Source organism: Pipistrellus kuhlii, unplaced genomic scaffold, assembly GCF_014108245.1.
Source record: "Pipistrellus kuhlii isolate mPipKuh1 unplaced genomic scaffold, mPipKuh1.p scaffold_m20_p_2, whole genome shotgun sequence".
Lineage (NCBI taxonomy): Eukaryota > Metazoa > Chordata > Mammalia > Chiroptera > Vespertilionidae > Pipistrellus > Pipistrellus kuhlii.
The window spans coordinates 100608694-100630307 of record NW_023425515.1 but is presented as its reverse complement, the minus strand read 5'-3'; the positions used below and the strand labels follow the sequence as shown (position 1 = coordinate 100630307).

The 21614-nt window shown below is 38.2% G+C and overlaps 1 protein-coding gene across 6 annotated transcripts in view; it reads right to left on the bottom strand.

The window, feature by feature from the left end:
• Positions 1-21614, bottom strand: part of XRN1 (5'-3' exoribonuclease 1) — a 207972-nt gene that overhangs the window by 89912 nt on the left and 96446 nt on the right. For all 6 annotated transcript variants that reach the window (XM_036447787.2, XM_036447784.2, XM_036447785.2 and 3 more), the window contains exon 20: positions 18739-18870. In XM_036447787.2, coding sequence (XP_036303680.1) covers positions 18739-18870 — 132 coding nt within the window. The remainder of the gene's footprint in view (positions 1-18738; positions 18871-21614) is intronic.

Genomic DNA, 21614 nt, shown 5'->3' with positions numbered 1-21614 from the left:
AGCTTCTTCTATATATCTTTAGTTATATGATGTCTGATCAGACAGACATAAGGTAGTTCTCACTACTGACAGTCTTTAGCTTAGTTGCAATTTTTAAGTTGTTATGGCAGCAGGCAAGTACATTTCCTACTCTGCCATCTTGACAGGAAGACTCCTATATTGTCTTTCATTTAATTTTTTTCTTGCCAGAAATTTGCAAGTTAGAAATCTTGTTTTATATTTCTATTAATGGTTATTTCTTAATTAAAAATTTAAAAGCATTTAATATTTCTCCAAATTTCTAAATTATAAACTACCTTGTAACTTTTTAATATCTAAAATGAGTTAGTACTTGAATAGTTTGTGTTTATAACCAATTTTTTAATAACTGTTTTTTTATGTCAGTCTTATCTCTTCTTGTTTGAGGTACAAGGTTAAATAAAGCACTCTCCTCCAAGTTATCCTCTAGTTGCATCATGTTCTCCATAAAACCCATAAAATATTCCTTGCTCCCTACTCCCAGACTTCTGTTGTTCTTTAATTCCTAAACCTTTAGCCTCCCTATCTTTAATAACCTTCTTCTCCATTCTACTTTGGTCACCTATTCCCTTGGCTATGACTTGGGTCAAGACATCACCCATTTATTTTATTTACTTTTATTTTTACTATTGAAAGTATTACATATTGTATGTCCCATTACCCTTTCCTCTGACCACTGACAGCCTGCACTCACCCCCACCCCAGACTTTCACCACTCTATTATCTATGTCCATAGGTTATGTATACAAGGTATTTAGTTGATTATCTCTCACCCACCATTCCTCACCTTCCAGCCGAGATTCTAGACTCTGTTCCACGCTTCCATGTCTATGGATCCACTACATTCACCAGTTTATTTTGCTGATTAGGTTCCACATATGAATGAGATCATGTGATACTTGAATTTCTAGGACTGACTTATTTCAACTAGCATGATACTCTCCAGGTCCCTCCATACTTTTTCAAAGGGTAAGAGATTCTTCTTCTTCTTCTTCTTGAAAGGGTAAGAGATTCTTCTTCTTCTTCTTCTTGAAAGGGTAAGAGATTCGTCGTCGTCTTCTTCTTTTTTTTTTTTTACTGCTGCATAGTATTGCATGATATAAATGTACCATAGCTTTTTAATCCATTCGTCTACTGAAGGGCACTATTGTGCTATTGTAAATTGTGCTGCTATGAACTTAGGGGTGCATATATCCTTTCTGACTGGTGTTTTGGGTTTCACAGGATATATTCCTAGAAGTGGGATCACTGAGTCAAATGGCAGTTTCATATTTATTTTTTTTGAGGAAGCTCCATACTGTTTTCAATAATGGCTGCACCAGTCTGCATTCTCATCAGGAGTGTACCAGGGTTCCCTTTTCTCCACATTCTCCCTAGCACTTGTCAACTGTTGATGTAGCCATTCTGACAGGTGTGAAATACCTCATTGTCATTTTAATTTACATCTTTCTGATGATCTGTGACTGAGCATTTTTTATAAGTCTACTGGCCATTAGTATGTCTATTTCAGAAAAGTGTCTAGGTCCTTTTTCCATTTACTTATTTATTTTTAAAACTTTTTAAAAATTTAAATAAGGAGAGTTCTTTCATATGGAAAGAGTTAGTACAATCACATATTTGAAAGGAGAAACAATAGATACTGGACTGGAGGGAAAGGGCAAGGAGTGAGTGCCACCACGGCCTGGTGAGCCCATGATTCCATTTCCCATCCGGCAAAAGCTTCCCCCAAATAATGTATGAACAGCTGCACACCACACCTTTAACCATCGTCTGCCCTTTCAAATATCTGGTCTATATGAGAATACAAAGAGAGGAAAGGCCAAAATAAAAACAAAGGGAAACAAAAACCCTCTCAAGAACAAAAACCCCAAACCCTTTTCACTATGCGAGGCAAGAGGTCGAAGCTTGCAGTCCCATGTCCCCTGCGAGGCTTTGTAACATGCTGAGGACAGGGCCCTGGGACACTGCTACCATCCTGGAGGCCACCCAACCGGGGGAAGGGAAGAGATGGGGACGACTGAAGGACAGGTTGGATGCACCTGGACTTTTTCCATTTTTTAATTGGATTGTTTGGCTTCCTTTTGTTAAGTTGGATATTAACCCTTTATCAAATATATCATTGCTAAATATGTTCTCCCATACAGTGGGCTCCCTTTTTGTTTTGTTGAAGGTTCCTTTTGCTGTGCAGAAGCTTTTTATTTTGATGTAGTCCCATTTGTTTATTTTCACCTTAGTTTCCTTTGCCCTAGGAGATATAGCCATAAACATATTGATATGAGAGATGTCTGGAGATTTTGCTATGATTTTTTTCTAAAATTTTTATGGTTTCCTGAATTACATTTAAGTCTTTTATCCATTTTGAGATTATTCTTGTGTATGGTGTAAGTTGGTGATCTAGTTTCATTCTTTTGCATATATCTGTCCAATTTTCCTAGAATCATTTATTGAAGACTTAACTCTGTTGTATGCTCTTGCCTTCTTTGTCCAATATTAATTGAGCATAATGACTTGGATCAATTTCTGGAGTCTCTGTTCTATTCCATTGATCTATATGCCTGTTCTTAATCCAGCACCAGGCTATTTTGTTTACAGTGGCTTTGTAGTATAACTTGAGATCTGGTATTGTGATTACTCCAACTCTGTTTTTCTTTCTTTCTTTTTTTAAAAAATATATTTTATTGATTTTTCACAGAGAGGAAGAGAGAGATAGAGTTAGAAACATCGATGAGAGAGAATCATCGATCAGCTGCCTCTTGCACACCCCCTACTGGGGATGTGCCCGCAACCAAGGTACATGCCCTTGCTCGGAATCGAACCCGGGACCTTTCAGTCCACAGGCTGACGCTCTATCCACTGAGCCAAACCGGTCCTGGCTCTGTTTTTCTTTCTTAAGACTGCTGCATGTATTGAGGGTTTTTTTGGTTCTGTATAAATTTTTGGAGTATTTGTTCCTGCTCTGTGAAATATGCTATTTGTATTTTAATAAGGATTGTATTGAATCTGTATATTGTGTTAGGTAGTATGGACATTTTAATGACATCAATTCTACATATCCATGAACACACAGCATCTTCCACTTGTTTATATCTTCCTCTATTTCATTTCTCAATGTCCAGTATTTTTTTGAGTATAACTATCTTATTTCCTAAATTATTTATTCCTACATACAGTATCTTATTTTTGTTGTTGCAATGGTAAATGGGATTGTTCGTTTAGTTTCTCCTTCTGAGAGTTCATTTCTGGTGTATCAATTTTTAGGTGTTGATTTTGTTTCCAGCTACATTGTGAAATTCATTTATTAAATCTATTAGTTTTTTTGGTGGAGTCTTTAGGTTTTCTATATAAAAATAACATATCATCATGTGAATAATGAGAGTTTTATTTCCTCCTTTCCAATTTGGATGCCTTTTATTCTTCTAGTCCGATTGCTGTACTAGGACTTTCAGTACGATGTTGAATAAGAGTAGAGAAAGTGGATATCCCTATCTTCTTCCTGATTTTAGGGGAAATGGTTTTAATTCTTGTCCACAGAGTATGATGATCACTGTAGGTCTGTCATTACATAGCCTTTATCTTTTGAGATACAATCCCTCTATTCCCATTTTGTTGAGAGTTTTATAAAAAATGGGTGTTGTATTTTGTTGAATGCTTTTTCTGAGTATATTGATATGTACATGTAATTTTTGTCATTCAATCTGTTTATGTGATGTATTACATTTATTGATTTACAAATATTGTACCAGTCTTGCATCCCTAGCAAAAAATCCCACTGGGTCATGGTGTACGATCTTTTTAACATATTGGTGGATCCAATTTGCTAAAATTTTGTTAAGGATTTTAACATCTATGCTCATCAGGGATATTGGCCTGTACTTCTCTATCTTTATAGAATCTTTATCTGGTTTGAGAATTAGGATAATGATGGCCTCATTAAAAAAAGATCTTGGAAGTGTTCCTTCCTCTTGGATTTTTTAGAATAGTCTGAGGAATATAGGTGTTAGTTCTTGTTTCAATGTTTGATAAAACTCCCATGTGAAGCCATCTGGACCTGGGCTTTTGTTGTGGTGAATTTTTTTGATTACTGTTTCTATTTTATCAGTTCTTATTGGCCTATTCAGGCAATCTGAATCTTCCTTATTTTGGGAGACTATTTTTCTAGGAAATTGTCTAGCTTGTCATAGTTATTGATAGTATTTTCTGATAATCCTTTGTATTTTTCTGGTGTCAGTGGTTATTTCTCCACTTTTGTTTCTGATTTTATTTGGGTCTTCTCTTTTTTATTTCTATTTTTATTGATTCCAGAGAGCAAGGGAGAGGTACAGATAGAAACATCAACGATAAGAGAGAATCACTGATTGACTGCCTCCTACACACTCTCTAATGGGGACTGAGCCCAGAACCTGGGCATGTGCCTGACTGGGAATCGAAGCAGTGATCTCCTGATTGATAGATAAATGCTCAACTAGTGAGCCATGCCGGTTGGGTCTCTATTTCTTGATGAGTCTGGCTCATGGTTCATCAATGTTGTTTATCCTTTCAAAGAACCAGTTCTTGTTTTCAGTAAATTTTTTTTAAGTCTCCATGTTGTTTATTTGTGCTCTAATCTTTATTATTTCCTTCCTTCTACTTATTCTGGGCTTTTCTTGTTGCTCCTAATTAAGTTGTACAGTTAAATAGTTTATTACTAATTTTTCTTGAGATAGGCCTGTAGTGCTATGAACTTCCCTCTAAGCTCTGCTTTGCTGTGTCCCAGAAATTGTTTTTTTCTGTGTCCATTTTCATGTTTCCAGGAAGTTTTTGATTTCTTTTTTAATCTCATCAATAGCTATTTCATTGTTTAATAACATAATATTTAGCAACCATGAGTTTGAAGTGTTTTGGTTGTTTACACTGTAGTTGATTTCTAATTTTATTCCACTGTGATCTGAGATGATACTTGCTAGAATTCTAATCTTCTTAAACTTAGAGAGACCTGTTTCGTGTACTAATGTGTTGTTTATCTTTGTGAATGATACATGTATACTTGAGAAGAATGTATATTCTGCAGTTTTGAGGTAAAATGTTCTGTAAAACTCAATTAAATCCATCTGATTCAGTGTGTCCTTTAGAGTCATCATTTCCTTGTTAATTTTCTTTTGTCTGGAAGATTTATTCAGTGAAGTCAGAGGGGTGTTAATAGTCCCCTAGCATATTGTTGTTGATCTCTCACCCTTAATGTCCTCTAGAATTTTTTTTTTTATAATTAGATGCTTCTATATTGGTTGCATATATGTTTACCAAGGTTATAACCTCTTGTTGGATCAATCTTTTAGTATTAAGAACTTTACTGTCTGTTGTGATGGCCTTTATTTTGAAGTCTATTTTATCAGATATGGGTATTGCTACCCCAGCTTTTTTTCTTTTATGTTTCCATTTGCATGGAAAATTTCTTTCCATCCTTTCACTCTCATTCTGAGTCTTTTGTTCTAAAGTCAGACTCTTGTAGACAGTATAGAGCTGGGTCATGTTTTGTATCCATTCAGCTACCCTATGCCTTTGATTGAAACATTTAATACATTTACATTTAAGATTATTATTGATAGGTACTTATCAATAATAAGTACGGGTCTAGTAATAATTAATGTCGTTTTTAAACATTCATTTAAAATCTTGCTGGGCGTTGACTTGTATTGACATAACCTTCAAACACGTGGTATCTACAGAACGTGTGAAGTGCAATTAACAAGTTTTGCTTGAAAAAGTTTGTGTTTGGTTTGGTTTTTGTTGCAAAACTAGGGCTAAGAAGATGGCGGATAAAGAGCATATTCGGCACTGCATGCTTTACGAGTTCCAATTAGGAAGAAAAGCAAGTGAGGCTGCAAAAAACATCTGTAGTGTTCTTGGTCAAGTTGCAGTTAGCACCAGAAAATGCCAGCGTTGGTTTGAGAAATTTCGCGAGGGAAATTTTTCGTTAGATGACAAGAGTGGTCGAGGCCGTGTGTCCAATTTTGATCAAGAAGCTCTTCAAGCTCTTTTGGTGCAAAATCCTCAAATTACCCAACAAGAGCTTGTGACAACTTTAAATTGTTCACAAAAAACAATTTCCAATCAATTGCGTGCACTTGGCAAAGTCCAAAAGTTTGGAAAATGGGTTCCTCCTGAGTTGACCGACAACAACCGTAATCAAAGAGTCACAATTTGCAGTTCGCTCCTCTCTCGTCAAAACCGTTTGCCGTTTTTAGAGCAAATTGTTACCGGAGATGAAAAATGGGTGGTGTATGTTAATTTGAAAAGACGGCCTCAATGGTTGGACAAAAATGAGGCTCCGCAGCCCACGCCAAAACCTGACTTGCATGCGAAAAAAGTGATGTTGTGTGTTTGGTGGAATTTTAAAGGAATTCTTCATTATGAACTTTTACCATCTAACCAAACCATTACAAGTGCAGTGTATAGTGCCCAATTGGAAAGGTTAGCCCAAGCTTTAAGAGAAAAAGAACCCGCGCTGATTAATTGGAAGGGCGTAGTTCTTCACCACGATAACGCACAACCGCATACTGCAAGAATCACTGCTGAAAAACTGCTCCAGTTGGAATGGGAAGTTCTCCCTCAACCTGCATATTCTCCTGATATTGCCCCTTCCGATTACCATTTGTTTCGTTCTTTGCAAAACTTTCTTCTTGGAAAAAAATTTAATAATGAAGAATGCCTCAAAAATGCATTGACCGAATTTTTTGCATCAAAATCAGAGGGATTAAAATGCTTCCTGAGCGTTGGGCACAAGTAGTAGAAAACAACGGCAACTATATTGTTGATTAAATTTTGTCGTATTGTTTAAATAAATTCGATTTTAAAAAAAATATTAGAAAACGACATTAATTATTACTAGACCTAATATTTATTGCCATTTTAATTCTGTATGGCTAGGTTTCTAGATTTCTTCTTCAAATTACAGCAGTCCCCTTAGCATTTCTTGTAATGCTAAATTGGTGGTAATGAACTCCTTTAGCCTTTTTTGTTTTTGTTTGTCTGAGAAGTACTTTATTTCACCGTCTATTTTGAAAGATAGCCTTGCTGAATATAGTAATCATGGTTTCAGGTCCTTGCTTTCCATTACCTTGAGTACTTCATGTCATTTCTTTCTAGCCTGTAGAGTTTCTGATGAGAAATCAGGTGTCAACCTTATGGGAGCTCCTTTGAAGATAGCAGTATGCTTTTCTTTTGCTATCTTTAAGATTCTCTCTTTGCTTTATTTTTTATATTGTTATTTTTTAATCTGAGCAATAAAGATTTATTAAATTTGAAAAAAAATAGTTGAAATTAATCAGGTAAATAAGTACATCCACATAATGCATCCAGCTGAGGAGGAGGGAAAAGAGAACATAAGGCCAGGTTATTACAAAGCCCACAATAGTGGCAATGTTATAGTATATAAATTAATTTATTAAGGGTAGCATCTATATGTGTGTGATTCTCTCTATCCCAGGTATTGACCTAAATTTGTGTATTATCTCATTCAATCCTCTAGGCAACCATGTTATTAATCCCATTTTATAGAAAAGTACCCTAACACATGGACAACTGAAGCAACTTGTCCCAGATCAAGGATCTGGGATTCGAACTTTCATAGTTGTAACTCCAAAGCTTGAAAACACTGAATTATAGACTCTCTAAAGGGAATCTCCAAAAAGTGTGGATTACAATGTACTTATAACTAGGAAACTGTAACCAAATTTACCCTTTATACTTTGAGGGAAAAGGAGTGGTTTTTGTGGAGTGAGGAAGAGGTCAGCTCAAAGACTGTATCTCTAGCACAGGTCAGAGCAGAGGTGATGCTGGGCTATGCCTTTTTGTTGTTCATAGTTTTTACCTTTACCTTTTTTCTTCTTCTTCCTCTTCTTAAAGAATACCCTTCAGCATTTCATGTAATCCTGGTTTGGTGGTGATGAACTCCTTTAGCTTTTTCTTGTCTGTGAAGCTCTTTTTCTGACCTTCAATTCTGAATGATAGCTTTGCTGGGTCACTCCCTTCTGGCCTGCATAGTTTCTGTTGAGAAATCAGCTGACAGTTGTATGGGCCCCCCTTGTAGGTAACTAACAGTTTCTCTTGTAGCTTTTAAGATTCTCTCTTTGTCTTTTGGCCTTGGCATTTTAATTATGATGTGTCTTGGTGTGGTCCTCTTTGATTACTCTTGTTTGGGGTTCTGTGTGCTTCCTGGACTTGTAAGTCTATTTCTTTCACCAGGAAGGGAGTTTTCTGTCATTATTTCTTTCAATAGGCCTTCAGTATCCTGCTCTCTCTCTTCTTCTGGCACCCCAAAAATCTGGATATTGGTATGCTTAAAGTCATCCCAGAGTCTCCTTACACTATCTTCACACTTTTGGATTCTTCTTTCTTTCTGCCTCTCTGGTTGGGTGTTTTTTGCTTCCTCATATTCCAGATCTTTGGTTTGACACTTTGGTAAGTTGATCTACAGTTGAGTTTCTTTATATTCTTTATTTCGGACAGTGTATGCTTAATTTCTAACTGGTCCTTTTCCATTTTTTTGGTATTCTCATTAAGGTCCTTGAAGGTCTCTTCAAGTTTCTCAGTGTTTTTTAGAAGATTCTTGAGTAACCTTATAAATGTGATTCTGAACTCTGTGTCGTCCATTAGTTTACTTCCCTCCATCTCTCCCATTCGTGACATGCTTCTATGTCTCTGCATTTTGACTGCCTCCATGTGTTAATGGAGTGACTTTGTGTGGTAAGTGACCTATAGGGTCCAGTAGCTCAGCTTCCTCAATCACCTGAGGTGGTTGCTCTTGGTACACCCCTTTGTGGGTTGAGTGCAAAGTCTTGATGTAGTTAAGCCTTGATTGCTGTTGGTTACACTAGGAGGAATTGACCTCCAGGCCAATTGGTTGTGAGGATCCTCTGTGTCTATAATGGAAGAAATGCTGTACTGGAGACATGCTTATGGTGCAGGCCTTGTTTCAGTGGGCCTTTGGTGGTCACTAAGTCCACCTCCCGAATGTGTCACTTATGGATGTGAGGAGTTGAAATCTGGTGTCTCAAACTGACCACTAGGTACACTGGCTTCTGGATCTCCAATGGGGTGTAGTTCAGCTACTGTCTGGGGCCACCCTGCAGGAGCTACAGCGAGAACCAGTCCTCTCCTCCCTGTGGAGCTTGGAAGCTTTGGAGCTGTCTGCACCATGTTTCAAGTTTGCTAGATTAAACTGCAATAGAGAAGGCCATTCATATGCAAAAACCACTGCTTGGAGCTTGGGTGTGTTTGTAGATTATGCAGGGCGGGGTCTCAGGGCAGCGCTAGGTTGGGGAATGGCCAATAGCGATGGCTGCCTGTCAGCCTTCTCTGCATCTCTGACCTTGTCCCTGGTCTTGTGCCCCAGTACACCAAACAATTATTCTTGTGCGCTGCTCTGCAAGGAAGCTACCCTCACTTTCCGACCCGATGGCAGACAGTCTAGCTTCTCCCCAGAAACTGTATTTCAGAGAGATTGGGAGCTTGTCTCTCTTTGGGTTGAAGAAAGCAATGCCCTCCACCACCAGCCCGTATCGTGCGTGCGCCCCTGTACCTCAGTTTTTCAGCGATTGTGCCCTGAATGCTCCTTTCTCTTTCAGTCTAGTTGTAGAGCTTCCTCTCAGCCAGCTTTCCCATGGTTCTGGGTGATAGACGTTTTGTCTTTTAGTTGTAGTTTTAAAATTGTTGTGCACGACAGCAGTTTAGGTGTGTTTACCTAAGCTGCCATCTTGGAGCCCCCTCTCTTTGCTTTAATTTCTGGGATTTTAATTATGATGTGCCTGGATATAGGCCTGGTTGGGTTCTTTTTGCTTGGGACTCACTGTGCCTCCTGAACTTGTGGGACTTTTTCCTTCACCAGCTTAAGAAAGCTTTCTGCCATTATTTCTTCAGACACCTTTTCTATCCCATTCACCCTTTCTGCTCTTCTGGCACCTAGTATGCAAACACTGCTATGGTTCACATTATCCCAGAGCTCTCTAAAGCTGTCCTCTTGTTTTTAATTTTTTAAATTTTTGGTTCTGTGATTGAGTGTTTTCCTACCCAGTCTTCTAATTCACTGATCAGATTCTAAGCTTCCCCTAATCTATTGTGCATTCTTTGTAATGTGTTCTTTCTTAGTGCTATGTCATTCTTTATTTCCATAGTTACTATATAATTTTCATAGTTACTATATCTTTTCTCATGGTATTGAGCATCTTTACCATCATTAATCTGAACTCTATATCAGAAAAATTTCTTATCTCCATTTATCTCTTCTGGTTATTCTCCTATTCTTTTATTTGGGCATTGTATTTTTGACTCCTCATTTTGGCTGCATGTTTGGCTTTGTGACTATGTATTAGGTAGATCTGTTATGCTTCTCAAGCTCTAATGCAGGACAGTATCAAATGCTATTTCATACTTATTAGATTAGGCAAAGACTTCAAGGCCTCCAGAGACTGCCTCTGCCTGCAGACTAATTGAATTTATTCTTGAGTAATGCTCATGCAACCATCTACAGGTGTGGTGTGTTTTGCCAATAGCATGGGGTAACTGCTTTTCCTGGAAGCTAACTGTTATTCTCAGTCTCTCTCTTTAAAAAAATATATATTTTATTGGTTTTTTACAGAGAGGAAGGGAGAGAACTGTTAGAAACATCCATCAGCTGCCTCCTGCACACCTCCCACTGGGGATGTGCCTGCAACCAAGGTACAATACATGCCCTTGACTGAAATCGAACCTGGGACCCCTCAGTCCACAGGCGATGCTCTATCCACTGAGCCAACCCGGCCAGGGCTCAGTCTCTTAATGGACCAAAGAAACTCCACATAATGGGGCCATGTGTTTTCCAATTGGGGGTTGGGGGGGTCAACTGTCTTCCCCCCTTGCAAAACCACATGAATAGCAGATGCCAGCATAAGAAAGATGACCTCCGCAGCATGAGGGTATGAATCAGCACAGGAGACTAGGGCGTCTGCCTTCTGAGCTCTAACACCAGAGCCCCCAACTCTGGCTTCTGTTCATATAGTTCCAGTCCTCTCAGCCTAGCACAAAGTAAGTGGCTGCACATAGAATTTTGTGCATTGGCCCTTTAAGAGAGTTCCTGCACTTCTAACCATCTTTAGCTGGCATACAGCAACCCTGATGTTATGTAGGCACCCTTCTCAGTTATGGTATTCTCTATTGGGGACACAACTTAGGTATTAGACCCCAAAGTTTTCAGTGGCTACCCCCCACAGCTGTGATACCTCTCTGGGACTTCAGCTGCTGTTTGTCAGAGCCCAGCCAGCCCTTTCAGGTCTATGCACTACCTACCGGTCTCCACTGCCCATCCTTAGTTATCAGGGTTCTCTCTAGCCAATCTTCGGTTAAGTATTCAGGGTGTTGTTTTTTATTTTTTGCTTTGTGTTTTGTATTTTAATCGTAATTTCAGTTTGTTCCTGGGAGCATTTCTGTGTAGTATCCACATACTCCACTGACATTTTTTAATTTCTCCATTTCTACCAAGAGAGCCTCAACCACAGCAGAGGCCTAGGTCTGAAAGCTTCTTTGTCCATATGGACTCAAATCTCTCCTCTACTTCTAAAATACTTCAAATATTTTGTCTAAAAACTTCTCCATCTAACTTGCTTGTTTAACCATTTTGTTTATGACTCATATTCCATTAATTTGGGATCTCCAGTCCATCTATTCTAATTACTCCCAAACTATTAAGTCTCTACTTGCTTCACTTCTATATTTCACCTAGATGCTACTGTCAATCGTTTTAGTAACATTCCTGCCAGTATCCTAAATCTTTGCCTCTTCATCTTTTTGTTGTACCCATTTGGTAAAATCAAGTGCTATTTAAATGAAGCTATCTGCTTTTTCTAGATCTGTGACAGATGAACTCTGCTCTACTATCAAAAGAAAAAACAATTATTACATTATAAATTCATGACTTTCAACTTCAAAAAGGGTCCTTAATACTGGCTATAATTTTACCATATTTATCTAATCAATGCAACTCTCCAATTTTCTCCAAGGACTATTTCAAACTACGTCCATTCTACTTAAGGCCAATGCCACACAGTCCTCAATAGCCAAACTTTAATCTTCTCATCTTCTTCACACCAAACACACATACCAATCAATACTTCCATCCAATTTTCTTAGTGAATACATCTTGTTTCATCTTCAAATGTATTGCTTTCTCTTTTGTACCTCTCTAGCCATTTGTTTTTACACATGATCAAACCTCTGAATAAACCAAAACCAATTTCACTTAATTCTTTGACTTTCTTAATCTATCTCTTATTATTAGTATCTATTAGAACCTAAATGTTAAACAGGAATAAAGAAATTTATCAGGCACAGCATATGGGTATAGTCAGAAAGTTTCTAAAATTAAAATCATATAATTTAGTACTCACAGAAATATTTTATGTCTTATGTTCAGAGAAAAAGGATGTGCTAAATTTATGAGAATATGTTTTGGTTAATAAGATTCATGGATATATAACTAAGATAAGTACAGGCAGTCCTTGGGTTATGTCAGACTAGACTTTTGTTTCGTTGTTACATTGGCATCTCACATTTACAGTATTTATAAAAAAAAAGTTTTGTCATTTTGACATATGTACATATGTGCGTTATGTTTTTTATTATTTATTTATTTACCACAAGCAAAGGTCGGGAATTGTTATCTTTTAATTTTTTTTTTACTGTTTCACTTCATTACTGCTGTGTATGTGTTCCATGTGATTGAAGAAGGTGCTTATTTAGGTGGGTTACAACTTACGGTAAAAATTGAGTTATGTTGTGCCATAGGAGAAATCAAGATGGTGGCAGTTTAGTTGTTTACCTATGCTGTCATCTTGGTTTCTCCCTCCCATTCAATTTTGATTGATGGTCTTGCTAGATAGAGTATTCTTGGATTGAGTCCCTTGCTATGCATCACTTTGTATATTTCCTTCCATTCCCTTCTAACTTGATGTGTTTCTGTTGAGAAGTCATTTGATAATCTTATGGGGGATCCTTTGTAGGTAACTATCTTTCTCTTGCAGGCTTTAAGATTCTCTCTTGGTCAATAACACTTGCCATTGTAATTATGGTGTGTCTTGGTGTGGGTCTTTTAGGATTCACCTTGCTTGGGACTCTGTATTAGAGTAACTTTTTTCTTCCCATATCATGGAAGTTTTCTGTCATTATTTCTTTAAATAAATTTTCTAGTTCTTGCTGCTCTTCTTGTCCTTCTGGTAGCCCTATTACCTTGTTTCCACGAAAATAAAACATCCTCCGAAAATAAGACCTACTTACAGGTTTCCTTCTGAGTGAAATATAAGGCATCCCCCTGAAAATAAGGCCCCCCCCAGGCTCTGTCTCAGAAACTTTGTGAAATCTAAACTGCAAGAAGTTGTGACTTGGGTGAAGAATTCATGGGAGCAGGATACCTTGACAAGAAGTACTCATTTAAAGACAGCGCTATTGCTAAACATGAGAGATTTGGTCCACCGATTCTGAAAGAAATGGAGTCACAAGAAATTCACCAGGAAATTCAGGAATTGGATTGTTATGATGATGTTCCAGAAGATGATGACATGATTGTCATTGAATAAATGAGTCAATTCTTGATACTGTAGGATTCACAGTTTGTCTGGTTTGTGTTGACAACTACCGTACTACCATACCGTATATAGGTAATAAATTTCCTTTATTTTCATTTAACAATAAATGTGTACCGTATTCTTCTTCATGGAAAAATAAGACATCCCCTGAAAATAAGACCTAGTGCATCTTTGGGAGCAAAAATTAATATAAGACACTGTCTTATTTTCAGGGAAAAAGAGTATATGTATGTTATTTCAGCTTAACAATAACCCACAACCTTCGGACCAACTTATGTATGTTATTTCATTTTGCATTGTCCCAAAGCTCCCTTAGGCTCTTCTCCTGTTTTATTTTTTTTTATTTCTTTTTAATATATTTTGATTTTTTTTACAGAGAGGAAGAGAGAGGGATAGAGAGTTAGAAACATCAATGAGAGAACACATCGATCAGCTGCCTCTTGCACAACCAAGGCACATGCCCTTGACCGGAACCAAACCCGGGACCTTTCAGTCCACAGGGGCCGCTCTATCCACTGAGCCAAACCGGTTTTGACTCCTCCTGCTTTTTAATTTTTTCTCTAGTTGATGTTCAGATTGGGCTTGTTTCTGTTCCTGATCTTCTAACTTGCTGATTCTGTCCTTTGCTTCCTCTAGTCTACTGTTGAAGTGTTCCATGGTGTTTTTGATTATAGCTATATCATTTTTTCTTTCTTCCTGATTTTTGCATAGGTTGTTGATTTTTTTGTCCATCTGGTGTATGCACTATAGGACCATTAATTTGAATTCTTTTTCTGTCATGTTGCATGCTTCTGTTTCACTTATTTCCAAACTTGGTGATGCCTCCTTTTGTTTCTCCTCTGGGGATTGCTTTGTTGTCTACCCATTCTGATTATGACCAGAAGGTTCAGATGTCGAGTTGCTGGGGCCTGGACTGTGTGCAGTGGGAATTTTGCACCTCCAAGTGTCACTGAAGAGCTCTGATACCAAGATGTGCGGTTGCTGTGGGTTGGTGGGAACCATGCTAGCCCTGGGTCAGAGTCACTGGTGCTTAGTGTGGCCTCGTGTGTGCACCTAGAATAAGGGACCCTGCTTGAGCCACATTGAAACAGAGAACCCACTGGCATTTGCCAAAAGTCAAAGTCCCCTATTGCATGTCAGGAGTCAGAGGCTCCCTGTGTCCATGCCAAGATTCAAGTATCAGAGTTTCTGTTTCTTGGTGCTACCTCACACTAAGAATCAAGTCCCTGTGTGAACATGTGCCAAGATCCCTGATTCCCAGTACGTTTTTAGTTTGAACGTACTGGGAATCAGGGATCTCAAGGTGCATGTAATGAAGAACGAAGTCCAGTCACTGTTGCTCATTGCTGTCTCTTGCCTGGAGCTTCAGGGTCCCTGATCTGCCTGGGAGAATGGGTTGCTCATTCTCACTATGTTGGCAGAAGGTCCACTTCTGCCCTGAGTTAAACAGCCTTCTGTGTTCGCTTGCCCTGAATCAAAGCCAGATGGCACTGCCCCTTATTGTGGGTATGGGGTCTGGTTCTCTACAGGAAGGAAACTCCCCGTGTCCCTGCACCCAGGCTCAAATACAGTGCAGTTTCCCTGTGTGGGTGTGGAATCTAGTTGCAGGAAATAAACTCCCCAAGTTCACACACCCAGGTTCAAATTCAGCGTAACTGCCCATGTGGGCACAGGGCAAGACCCCTTTCTTAACCAAAATAGCTCTTGCTTAATCTTTACAAAACATTTACATGTCTTATACCCTTATTTTTGAAACACCTTTTTTCTTTGATTTCCACAGTATAACATATAAATCTCCTGGCTTTTATTTTACCTTTCAGCTTGCCTCTTTTGTTTCCCATGCCTCATCTTCCTTCTTGATTCCAACACTGTAGCCACATTAGCCAGGACACATACTGCTTTTCCTTGTGCCACAGGGATTTTGCATGTAACTCGTCACTCATAGTAAAATATGCTTCTTTTTCACTCTTTGACCAAATCCTACGCCACATTTAAGTACCAGTTTGATCTACACTTCCTCAGGAAAGTTTTATCTAACTAGAGCAAATTCTTTACTAATTAGGTCAAGCCCTGCTATTATATGGTCTCATGGTACTACTCCTTCAGTGTAATTATCATAGATTCAGTGTGATTAAAAAAAAACAAACCACACAAGACATTAACATTCATAACCCATCTACCAGCTGTAAATTTAATGACTATAAGGACTGTAGGATTTTATTGAATATTAGAGGCTTGATCCATTAAGATTTGTGCAAGAATAGGCCTTCCTTTCCCTGGATGCTGGCACTGCCTTTACTATGGCCCGGAGCCACCTGGGGGGTGTGGAACGCCTGTGTTGTTGCCAAGGAGGCAACACAAGTGTCCTGCCTTGCCCCCAAATGCTTGGCACCTGCATATGCAAATTAACCTGCCATATTTGTTGGGTTAATTTGATTACTCACTCCTGATTAGTGGTGGGCTTCACAAAGTTATAGTCAACTTGCATATTTCTCTTTTATAAATGTAGATGGTATATTGCCAACTACTGTATTCAGCACATATTAATAATTGAGTTGTTATATAAATAAATGACTAAACTCATAGTATTTTGAATGTTTTTTTTTCTATTAAGAATCTTAACTAAGATAATCTCTATTTCATTCAAACAAATAATTACTGAATGCCAAGGAATGAGAGCCAAGAGTAGTGATAAAAACAGATATGTTCCCTACCTTATGGAACCTACTATGTAAAAAAAAAAAGGTTAAGGTAATCAATAAAATAAATTTATTGTTATGATTTTTATTTGTGCTATAAAAAATTCAGAAAGATATGAACTATAACAGGGGCTTCTGATACTGTTGGAAGGCTTTACCTCCTGAGAGATATTTACCTTCTTCATTTACAATAGATTTTTTTTTTTTTTTAGATTTTTCCTGTTTACTCATCTTTGAATAAGGATATTATAGCCTGGTATTAGCTCCAAATTGTAGAATAGGTTCCTCCTCTTCTATAGTGAATGCTATTACAGTTTAAACAGGAGGACAGATGGATATTTTATCTAATAAAAGAGCAATATGAAAGTTGACCATAACTCCCCTACACCCACATGCCATGTCCACCATCCAATATGAGCAAGAATGCAAATTAACCCCAACCAAGATGGCTGCAACCACAGAGCAGGAGGGAGGCTTGAGTTTCCCAGGCAATGGAAAAAGCCAAGCTTTCCGCCTGCCTTGCTGGCCTAAGCCTACACTCAAGGCTACAAACTTTCAATTATAGAAGGTAAACAAATCCAAACAGAAATTGCAGCAGCCATGGAGCAAGCAGAAGGCTTGGCTCCACTGCAGGCTACAAAGTTTCAATTGTAGAAGGTAAATAAATTTCAGATACCGGCCTCTGCTTGGATCACCAGGGGGTGTGACTGGCCTGAAAACCACCACAGGCCTCTCTCCCAGACTGCCCCATGCCTCAAGGGACACCCTGATCCAGGACACCCTTCAGGGCAAACCAGTTGGTCCCTACCCATGCACTAGGCCTCTATCCTATCTAATAAAAGAGTAATATGCAGATTGACCATCACTCCAATATACAAGATGGCTGCCCCCATGTGGTTCAAGATCCTGCCTTTATGTAAACAGAAGATGGCCACCACAAGATGGCCAATAGGGGAGGGCAGTTGGGAGGGACCAGGCCTACAAGGGAGAGCAGTTGGGGGTGATCAGGCAAGAGAGGGCAGTTGGGAGACACCAGGCACGCAAGGGAGGGCAGTTGGGGGCAATCAATCTTGCAGGGGAGGGCAGTTAGGGGCAAACAGGCTGGCAGGGGAGCAGTTAGGCATCAATCAGGCTGGCAGGGGAGTGGTTAAGGGGTGTCCAGACTGGCAGGCAGAAGCAGTTAGGGGCAATCAGGAAGTCAGGGAGGCAGGTGAGCAGTTGGGAGCCAGCAGTCCTGGACTGTAAGAGGTATCCCAGAATGAAGAGGGTGTAGGCTGGGCTGAGGGACACCACCACCCCCACCCGCCATACAAGAATGTCATGCACCAGACCTCTTGTACATTTATAATACCACTAGAGGTCCGGTGCATGAGAATTTGTGCACTGGGGTGTGTGTGTGTGTGTGTGTGTGTCCCTCAACCCAGTCTGCCCCCTCTCACAGGGGATGTCCTACTGACCTGCTCCCCACAGCCAATCAGGGGACAGCACCATCCCCATTACCCACTTGCTGCTGCTGGCTTCCATCTGTGGGAGGCAACACCCCCATCATGCTTCTGCTGCTGCTACTGCCAGCTGCACCGCTACATGAGCTTTAGCCCTTATAGTCACTGTGGTTTGCCTGAGCCTCAACCTGGCCCTCATTGCCTGAGCCTTAGGCTGGCCCTGGCCAGTGGCAGCCACCATCCATGGCTTGCCTGAGCCTCAGACAGCCGCTGAGGCTTTTTCTGGAAGTAGCAGCATCAAGTTCCCGCTCATCCCTGTGTGCCTAACAGAGTACACAGCTCCTACTGATCAGTTGTTATGGCATGATGACTATTAGCATATTAGCTCTTTATTATATAGGATTTCATGTGTCACTGCCAGTCTATCATTGTTTTGGTTGTGGAAATCCTAGTGTTTAAATGAAGAAAGAGAGGAACTATTAGGGTGGAATCATGGTGATGCTGGAAATAAGCATACTGAAGAGGGTTAGCTTTTAGGTTATTTGGTTGACACAAATCTTACATTTCTGAATTCCAGAGCATATGGGCTTGGTGAAGGGAAGTGGGTAAGCAAGAAGGTGGGAATCCAAGTACAGTGTTCCCTCCTATATTTATTTCTTACATGTGGCCAAGAAATTCAATGGCTTTGTTAGTAAAAATAATTCTCAAATTCCGGCAACAATCTATTAACTGTTATTCACAGTACTAAATGATCATGTATTTCCTTTTTCTGTTCATAATGAAGTATTTCAATGACAAATTGAGCAAGGCTGTAACCGCTGCTAACAAGATATTATTTTAAACTAGAACTTATTACTTTCTTTAGAGCATAAAATGAAGATGTAGTCAGTATTCAGAGTGATTACTTTGTTAAATGGAAAATAATTAGAAGATAAATATATTAAATCCCATTCTAGTTCTGTGATATTAAATACTTTTAATGATACTCACTATTCTGAAATTCCTTGTACTTCTTTTGTCCAGTTAGATTGTTCTTTGTCTCCAAGATGAACCACTTTAGATGGTGGAGCAGTTCTTCCCAGATAAAGCTTCTGTATGCCTGGAGGTTCTTCCATGAAAAACCTTAAGAATTCATATAAAAATTATATTACCCAAAAATCTGTGGTTTAATATAGAGTTCAAGTGGTATAAATCTTCAAAGTAAAAAGGTTTCTACATGGTATAATAGAACAAAAGGCCATCTTTTTAAAAATTGTACTATAAATTACAGAACAAAATCTTGTATAAATCAATCAAAATTTGCCGAAACCGGTTTGGCTCAATGGATAGAGCGTCGGCTTGGGGACTGAAGGGTCCCGGGTTCGATTCCAGTCAAGGGCATGTACCTTGGTTGCGGGCACATCCCCAGTAGGGGGTGTGCAAGAGGCAGCTGGTCAATGACTCTCTCTCATGGATGTTTCTAACTCTCTCTCTCCCTTCCTCTCTGTAAAAAAATCAATAAAATACATTTAAAAAAATAAATTCAATCAAAATTTAAAAACAAATTAATATTTTTTCTCTCTTAAGACACAAAACTAAATATACAACAAAAATATAAAGAGCCAAAACTGATTTGGGTCAGTGGACAGAGCATCGGTCTGTGGACTGAAAGGTTCGATTCCAGTCAAGGACATGTACCTTGGTTGCTGGCACATCCCCAGTAGGGGGTGTGTAAGAGGCAGCTGATTGATGATTCTCTCTCATCGATGTTTCTAATTCTCTATCCCTCTCTGTAAAAAATCAATAAAATATTTTTTAAAAAATATAAAGATTATAAAGTATTCTCAAATTCAATAAAGTATTTTTGCTAAAACAGTTTAACTTGATTCTATAAGCCACTACACCTAGCTCCAGTTTACAGAAAATATGTGGAATGGAGGATCCATCTAAGTGACACTAAGACAAAATGGCCAGGTAAATCCAAAATCCTAGAAAATACTGGCTTGCATTCTTAAAAAAAAAAAAAAAAAAAAAAAAAAAAAAAAAAAGTAAATTCAGTTACGTCCTAGGATATAAAATCAATAAATAGAAACCAACTGTATTTCTATATACTACCTGAGAAAACTTAAATACCTCTTCAGTTGCTCCCAAGTAATTTAAATACTAAGATGTACATCTAACAAAATATGTACAGAATATGTATGCTGAAAAACAAAACACTGATGAATGGATCCACTGGGTAAAAAGATTCAACACAGTAAAGATGTTAAATCTCCCCCAAATTAATTTATAGAGTTAATACAATTCCTATGAAAATATCTCCATGATTTTTATATGTTTAGAATAATTTGTCCTAAAATTTATATAAAAAGGCAAAGGAACAAAAAGCTAATGCAATTTTGAAAAATAAAAATAAGATGGAAGGAATAGTCTACCTAAATTTAAGACTTACTACATAGCTACAGTAATAAGACAAAAGACAGAGAAACAGATCACTGGAACAGAATGGAGAATTCAGAAGTAGTAGAGCCACACAAATGTGCTCGACTGAACTAATATTTTTTCTTTCAATTACAGTTGACATTCAATATTATTTTATATTACTTTTAGGTGAATAGAACAGCATAGTTGTTAGACATTTATATAACTTACAAAGTGATTCTTCCTGTTAAGTCTAGTACCAACCTGGCACCAAACATAGTTCTTACAATAATTGACTATATTCCCTACAGTCTACTGTTCAACCCCGTGACTATTTTATAACTACCAATTTGTATTTCTTAATCTCTTTACCCTTTTCATCCAGTTCATCAGTCTCCTCCTTCCTCTGGCAATCATCAGTTTGTTCTCTGCATCTATGAGTCTATTTTTTTGATTTTGTTTATTTTGTTCTTACGATTCCATAGATGAGTAAAATCACATGGTATTAAACTGTTTTGGCCAGGGTGTAAAAACAATCTTATGAGGAAATATTCCTTTCAAACAATGATGCTGAAGCAATTAAGTATTCATAGGCAAATGTAGGAATTTTTATCTAAACCTTATATTTGTATAAAAATTAACTCACAGATCATGGGTTTAAATGTAAAATGAATGAAACTATTTGAAATATAGGAGAAAAATCTCAGGTACCTAGGACTACGTAAAGAGTTCTTAAACCAAAAGCATGATCCACAAAATAAAAAAACTGATAAAATGGATTTCATTGAGAAGGCAAAGGGACTGAATTCTGATGACTTAAAAAGAATCCTCACAATTTCATACAAAAAAGAAAATACCCACAAAAGAAAAATTCATACTGACATTGAATTCTCATTAAGAAAATCACATGACAGAACATAATTAAGATATGTTTGTACAGATCTGAAGAAAAATAACTGGGCCTCTGTAATTCTAAACCTATGTGGGAAGAAAATAAAAGAGATCATTTGATCACATAATAACTCAGAAAACACAAGATCCCCTCATTTTTCTCTTGGAAAAAAAAATTACATGAAAATAAAAGAATAAGAAATCAGATCAAGCCGAGACCGGTTTGGCTCAGCGGTAGAGCGTAGGTCTGCGGAATGAAGGGTCCCAGGTTCGATTCTGGTCAGGGGCGTGTACATTGGTTGCAGGCACATCCTCGGTGGGGGGTGTGCAGGAGGCAGCTGGTCGATGTTTCTCTCTCATCGACGTTTCTAGCTATCTATCTCTCTCCCTTCCTCTCTGTAAAATATCAATAAAATATATTTTAAAAAAAAAGAAATCAGATCAAGTTTATATGAAATAAAGATAAAGATGACAAAGAATAACTAGCCTAAATAATCACTGACAAAATGATTGTAAATTTGAATAAAATTTTAAAAAGTTGTTTTTAAAATAGAAAATAGTGTTTAAAAAAATTA